Source organism: Ciona intestinalis, chromosome 9, assembly GCF_000224145.3.
Source record: "Ciona intestinalis chromosome 9, KH, whole genome shotgun sequence".
NCBI lineage: Eukaryota > Metazoa > Chordata > Ascidiacea > Phlebobranchia > Cionidae > Ciona > Ciona intestinalis.
The window spans coordinates 6,948-14,345 of record NC_020174.2 but is presented as its reverse complement, the minus strand read 5'-3'; the positions used below and the strand labels follow the sequence as shown (position 1 = coordinate 14,345).

The 7,398-nt window shown below is 39.3% G+C and overlaps 1 protein-coding gene and 1 long non-coding RNA gene across 2 annotated transcripts in view; both read left to right on the top strand.

Annotated features, from left to right (window-relative positions):
- Positions 1-2,374: 2,374 nt before the first annotated feature.
- cibeta-catenin (beta-catenin) overlaps positions 2,375-7,398 on the top strand; it is an 8,161-nt gene continuing 3,137 nt past the window's right edge. The window contains 10 exon segments of the mRNA NM_001032607.1: positions 2,375-2,652; positions 2,960-3,150; positions 3,361-3,540; positions 4,085-4,209; positions 4,335-4,391; positions 4,393-4,537; positions 4,816-4,960; positions 6,034-6,173; positions 6,334-6,432; positions 6,661-6,864. Of these exon segments, the coding sequence (NP_001027779.1) occupies positions 2,445-2,652; positions 2,960-3,150; positions 3,361-3,540; positions 4,085-4,209; positions 4,335-4,391; positions 4,393-4,537; positions 4,816-4,960; positions 6,034-6,173; positions 6,334-6,432; positions 6,661-6,864 (1,494 nt within the window). The 5' untranslated portion in view covers positions 2,375-2,444.
- LOC113474567 overlaps positions 7,282-7,398 on the top strand; it is a 636-nt gene continuing 519 nt past the window's right edge. The window contains exon 1 of the long non-coding RNA XR_003396253.1: positions 7,282-7,338. This is a non-coding gene — a long non-coding RNA (uncharacterized LOC113474567). The remainder of the gene's footprint in view (positions 7,339-7,398) is intronic.

The window sequence follows — 7,398 nt, the reverse complement described above, 5'->3', positions numbered from 1 at the left end:
AATGCTGTACAAGCGGGTAATGCGGTACATGCTGTACAAGCGGGTACATGCGGTACAAGCGGGTACATGCGGTACATGCTGTACAAGCGGTACAAGCGGTACAAGCGGTACAAGCGGTACAAGCGGTACATGCTGTACAAGCGGTACATGCGGTACTTTATGTTTTAAAGGGGTCCAAATATAAAGCAATTATTTAAACCTAAATTTGCAGGTCTTTAGCAACAACTGCTAAGATGGAAAGCAAGTCTCCGTATATAGGAACAAGCGAAAGAGGTAATTTGATTGACAGGTGGACTGTTTCTAAATGCTATTACATTAATACAAGGATGCATAGGTGTAGCTTCGGGCTGACATGTACCCTAACTTTTAAAACAGGTGAAAACCTGTTTTAGCAGACCAGTTTTAAGCCATAAAGTAACTAGAATTGAGGTGTCTATACAAACAAGCAGAGCCAAAGTACATTGCATTCACCACATTAATCAATGAGGTTCCCTATGTTTGACAACTATGAGTGTAACTGTATTTTAACAATGTCACCCCAGATTTTACCCTGTTGTTAGGTGTCTGTACAAACAAGCAGAGCCAAAGTATATTGCATTCACCACATTAATCAATGAGGTTCCCTATGTTTGACAACAATGAGTGTAACTGTATTTTAACAATGTCACCCCAGATTTTACCCTGTTGTTAGGTGTCTATACAAACAAGCAGAGCCGAAGTATATTGCATTCACCACATTAATCAATGAGGTTTCCTATGTTTGACAACTATGAGTGTAACTGTATTTTAACAATGTCACCCCAGATTTTACCCTGCTGTTAGGTGTCTATGCAAACAAGCAGAGCCAAAGTATATTGAATTCACCACATTAATCAATGAGGTTTCCTATGTTTGACAACTATGAGTGTAACTGTATTTTAACAATGTCACCCCAGATTTTACCCTGCTGTTAGGTGTCTATACAAACAAGCAGAGCCAAAGTATATTGCATTCACCACATTATTCAATGAGGTTCTCTATGTTTGACAACTATGAGTGTAACTGTATTTTAACAATGTCACCCCAGATTTTACCCTGCTGTTAGGTGTCTGTACAAACAAGCAGAGCCAAAGTATGTTGCATTCACCACATTAATCAATGAGGTTCCCAGAAAAATATGGAATGGAATTCAATTGCAAAACGTGGGCAAATTCGTTTTGATTGAGACTGCTGTACAGGTTTGCAACAACTTGTAAAATCTATTAATTAAAAAATGTTTATTAGACAAAACTTTGTTTAATAACTATAAGCTCTGCTGCATTTTAACAATATTGAGTTTGGCAATGTCACAGTTAAAGCTAGGTGAAAAACAACAAGAGCATGCAAACAATAATGAAGGGTCAGTTACCATAGGATACATTAGTTATATTTGTGGACTGATGTAATACGTGACCGAACTTCAGCACGCAGGTCTATTACAACGTTAACGTGCCTAGCAGTTTGGTTAGGTCTATTATGAACCTAAGATATTGATGATGCAATATTGCCGGTTCCATGTACAAAGTATAAAAACATGCATAACATGGCTGTAATGTCTTGGTCGATTGTATATAGCTTATGTTGGTGTTTAATGAACTGATATAACCCGTGCATTAAAAGGGTTGCAAGGTACCGGAATTTAAAATGTAATGAAATTAACGTTCGACGGGTTGCGGAATTGGGCGCTAAGTGTGTCTGGAACGCGCACTTTTTCCATTATTACTCACAATCGTCATTGTTTGCGCGTCTTTTGTTGCCCCAGGCCATGACGTCACCGCGTTATCGCGGTCTTGTAACAAACGGGATTGTGAGAGAATGAAAGAAACAATGGCGGACGCCGTGAAGTTCCGCTCCAGCGAACATTTCAGCGTCGACGACGAAAAAAGGGAAGGCGAAAAGGAAATGAAGACGACGCCATTTTAAAAGTAGACTGGCAGTGGTATAAGTTTACGCCCAAGACGGTAAGAAGTATAATATTTAGATGTTTAATTGGAAAATAAGTCAAACTTATTGTAAGTTAGGTCTATATGGTGTTAGGAAAGGTTTTGTTTTCATTTATTTAAAAATACTAAAAACTTGGGCCGTAATTTAGTTGAATTGATTTTTCACCAGACAAGAGATTGAGATCTACGCTGCTTTTCTCCCAACTTCGTGAGTCACTTTATCGCTAACCGCCTACGCTGCTTCAGTTATAACATTACCTAATACAGCCAAGTATTGTCGTTTAGTTGTAAATTTCCTTAAATTTTTATTTATCACCGTTTCAAAATTATATCACAGTAAAAATATAAAAAAAAACGTAATTTGTTAAAGACATATCGTGGTAACGCTTCTAATCAACGCATTTTTAACTTTCAGTTTTTATTTTTATTGTTAAAACCTTTTATCCTGCGTTAAACTGTTGAGACTCACCACTGCATATCAGCATGGCTGAAATGATGATGAACAGAAATGAAATGGTGCCGGACGCCAAGTCCCAGGTCCGGATGTGGGGTTGGGATTCTGGCATTCAGTCAGGGGCAACCACAGCCTCCCCATCAATAAGTGGGGCAAGCCACCACGATGGGAACTTCCCCGATACAAACCAAGTACTCGGGGAATGGCAACGAGAGTTTACAATGGAAGAAGCAAACCGTAAGATTGAATAATAATTATAAACTAATTAGTATGACAAGTTTGATTTTAACTTTTGCAAGATTTTCGAGAATGAAGCTTTAAAATGCATTAGGCCTGGTAATTATCAAAATGTGTGTGAAAATTGTTTTTAAATAAGATGTTTTGTAAGTTCCAGGACCAGAACCATCCATTTTTACAGCCTAGTGCGACGATTCTGTATTATGTCAACTCCTGATAGAAAATGTTTTCAACCGTAATACTTGAAAACTCACCAACCATATTAGCTGGTAAATTCAAGTTTTGTAAAATAATGACCTTTTTATAGAAATCCATGATCAGTTTGTGCGCACACGTGCCGATCGTGTCCGCGACGTGCTGTTCCCTGAAACCATGATGGAGGAAAGTGGGCCCGTCCCAAGCACACAATACGAGTCGAACACGGCAACATCCGTGCAGAGATTGGCAGAACCATCGCAACAACTTAAGAAGGCAGTGGTAAACTTGATCAATTATCAGGTAAAGTTTGCTGATAATAAGGCTGTGTTGGGGGATCAAATTGTTTGATTGTGATGGATTGTTTTGATTTATGCTGTTTTTCTCGTACATCTTTTTTCTTGATGATGTCATTAGTACTTGGGTGTTCCACAAACCCTGATTTCTTGTACATATTCTTAATAAACCGACCATAAATATTAAACCACTAATAATAAACGATAACCTCGACAGGACGATGCCGACCTCGCCACGAAAGCGATCCCCGAGTTGACTGGTCTTCTCAATGATGACGACCAAGTGGTTGTTCAACAAGCAGCACAAATGGTGCACATGTTGTCCAAGAAAGTTGCGAGTAGACAAGCGATAATGAATAGCCCGGCCATGGTGTCGGCGCTCGTTAGAGCCATGCAGGTGCGTTGTTGCCACGATGATGTAATGTTGGCCAATCTAGTACATGGTTTATATATGTTCCGCAAAAGTTTAAGGCTTAATGGTGGAAATGAAATGTAACTAAGGAGGAAATCTCAATTAATCTGAAAGTTTTTTATTCATTTCTTATAATCCGTTTAAATGAAACTTAATCCCGTTCCCTTGCGAATAGCCAACAAAATGTTAGTGCAACAAACAATAGATACAAGTTTGGCTCGTTTTACTTCTTTCGTAACTTTGCTGAACCGATGTCACAACTTTTTCCCCAGATACAAATTTAACTAAAGCTTTTTCTCCATTAGTTGATTGAAATATATTTAAAACTCCCGTGAGAAAACCATGCTACTAAATAACCTACACACCCACGTTATAACACGGGGATTAAGTAATACCACACAAATAATTACAGAACTTAATCTATTGATAAACACAACTTATAATAAAAAGTATATTTGTCCAACATTCAATGCAAATTTATTCCAACCCCCCTACTGTAACGTATATATTTTACCCCCCCTCCTCACAGAACGCCACCGACCCCGAGACCCAGCGTTATTGTACCGGCGCCCTACACAACTTGTCGCATCACAAACAAGGATTGTTGTCAATATTCAAATCCGGGGGAATTCCTGCTCTTGTCAAAATGCTCAGGTAGTTTTAACATAAGGAATTTAAACAATGATTACCAAATAATATAAAAAAAAATCATAAAAATTCGCATAATAATTGGAAAAAAAAGTTTCGTTTAAATATAATGTTTACCTGTTAATTCTCAGTTCCCCAGTTGAGTCGGTTGTGTTCTACGCGATCACCAGCCTGCATAAACTACTTTTTGCACCAAGAGGGAGCTAAAGAGGCAGTGAGATTGGCAGGGGGGTTGCAGAAAATGGTGTATCTATTGTCGCGTGACAACGTAAAGTTTCTGGCAATTGACACCGATTGTTTACAAATCCTAGCTTATGGAAATCAAGAGAGCAAGGTTAGTTTTAACTGTGTGAAAGTAGGAATGTAGTATGTCTATGTATTATATATACCCCTTGTCAAGTTTATAGTTCAATTAAAATACCTAAAATATTTGGCTACAGTCTTCTATTCTACATGGGTGAGGTTCTACAGCGTGGCAAGCCATAGGACCTGGGATTTAGACCGGAGTTTCAAAAAAGAGTTTTAAAAAAGTCTTACTCTGTGTGGGTTTAATTTTTGTATGGCCGATAATTTGTCAACCCATCACTAGTGACCACGATTGTTACATCACAGTTGATCATTCTTGCGAGCAACGGACCCCAGGAATTGGTCCGCATCATGAGGACTTACGATTATGAGAAGTTATTATGGACGACTAGTCGCGTGATCAAGGTGCTGTCGGTTTGTTCGAGTAACAAACCAGCCATCGTAGAAGCAGGTGAGTGAAACTGGGTTGCTTTTATTTAATGTCACTCCTGTTTTAAATGGTGAACCTGCTACCCCCTCACCCCTAATATTATGGTTGAATAAGAAAAAAGAGCAATTGTTTAAGATTGAATAGTTTTCAATAATAAACATACACAGCAAAAGCAGTAACTTTTTCATGAAGTATTATTAGTAAGTCGAATAGGGCAGTGGATAAATTAAATACGCAACAATTCATTTATAAAAGTGTTCGTGTCAATTTGTGAAATAAGAAATCAAATATGTAGACGCCTTTAATGGAAATATTTTGTAAATATGAATATTTTTATTTCGATTGTGACAATTTCTTAATTAAATTGTTGTGAATGCTAATGGTTGATGTGATTGTCAGCCATTGTGACATATGCCGCTTGTAATTAATTGCCGTGTTATAACATCCTGGTTAAGTAATCCCATGGCTTGTGGAAGTAATCCTACATGAAAGGAAATAAATCTATTTCCTGGATTGTTGTATTATCGGGGTGTTGAGGTATTGATCGTAGCTTACAATATTAAACAGGAAATAAATCACCAACGTTGCCCTCAATGATATAAGCTGTCAATAACTAAATATTTATGAAAAAAACTGAAAAAACCTGATTGCATCTTAATGTGCAGAGTGTTTTAAACTAAGTGATGAATGTATTTAAAAGATTCATTTTATAAATTCATAACAAAATACTTTGGCAAATTGTAAAAGTTAAATAGTTTGATGATAATTGAACGTTAATGTATCACGTTTAAACGAAGATTAAATTCCACCACCCAGTAATAACATGCGTCGTTGGCACAAGGTGTAATTAACTGTGGGCTCGTTGGTTTCTATAAGCGCCAAGTCATTCTTGTTATGCGCAAAGTACATGGTTATGCCCATAACTTATGGGGGGATAGTGAATAAAAACTCTGTTGTTCTAATAAACACGCGTGTGTTTGTATATATGTGTCTACTGAACCGTTACAACTTACCCTTTCATTGGATCTGGTTCGATGTATGAAACAAAGTCTTCCCATTAGATAACGTAGAGCTAACCCTCCCATCCCCCACAGGTGGAATGCAAGCACTTGGCATGCACCTTGGGTCACCCTCACAAAGGCTGTTACAAAACTGTTTGTGGAGTCTTCGAAACTTATCTGATGCTGGAACCAAACAAGATCATGTGGAGAACTTGCTACAGATGCTTGTCCAGGTGGGTTAAAGTGGGGGTTGGGTTAGGGGTTGGTGGGTTAAAGTGGTGGTGGGTTGGATTTGTTTCAAGGAAAACTCCACTTGTGTTAATACACACAAGTCATCCCTTTGTTAATCGTGTACCCTTGTAATATTTGGAATTATTCTTAACTTTCCCACAGCTTCTATCATCGAATGACATCAACGTGGTTACATGCGCTGCGGGGATTCTAAGCAACCTTACTTGCAACAACATGAGTAATAAGACCAGAGTGTGTCAGGTAATTGTGTGGTCGCATATGACTGCTTATGTGGAACCTATTTACTGTGTAGGTTGGCTAACCATAAATTACCTTGGTAGTAATTTTCAAGTATTGTGGACTTCACTTTTTCCTTTCGGGAAAAATCAATTAGACAAAACTTTCGGCCAGAATAAAGGATTCAAAGATTGTTATAAACCATGAAACCTGGAGAAGTTTATACACCAATGTTTACCATCCATGTTATAGGTTGGAGGAATCGAAGCTTTGGTGCGCACTGTGTTGCAAGCTGGTGATCGTGAGGATATCACGGAACCCACAGTGTGTGCGTTGCGTCATCTTACTTCGCGTCACCCAGACGCTGAGATGGCACAAAATGCTGTTCGGTTGCATTACGGCCTCCCAGTGTTGGTCAAACTGCTTCACCCACCTTCAAGATGGCCGCTCATTAAGGTGAGTACCAGGTTCAAATACCACCCTGGTAACTTGGGAGGTACCAGGTTCAAATACCACCCTGGTAACTTGGGAGGTACCAGGTTCAAATACCACCCTGGTAACTTGGGAGGTACCAGGTTCAAATACCACCCTGGTAACTTGGGAGGTACCAGGTTCAAATACCACCCTGGTAACTTGGGAGGTACCAGGTTCAAATACCACCCTGGTAACTTGGGAGGTACCAGGTTCAAATACCACCCTGGTAACTTGGGAGGTACCAGGTTCAAATACCACCCTGGTAACTTGGGAGGTACCAGGTTCAAATAACACCCTGGTAACTTGGGAGGTACCAGGTTCAAATACCACCCTGGTAACTTGGGAGGTACCAGGTTCAAATACCACCCTGGTAACTTGGGAGGTACCAGGTTCAAATACCACCCTGGTAACTTGGGGAGGTACCGGGTTCAAATACCACCCTGGTAACTTGGGGAGGTACCAGGTTCAAATACCACCTGGTAACTTGGGAGGTACCGGGTTCAAATACCACCTGGT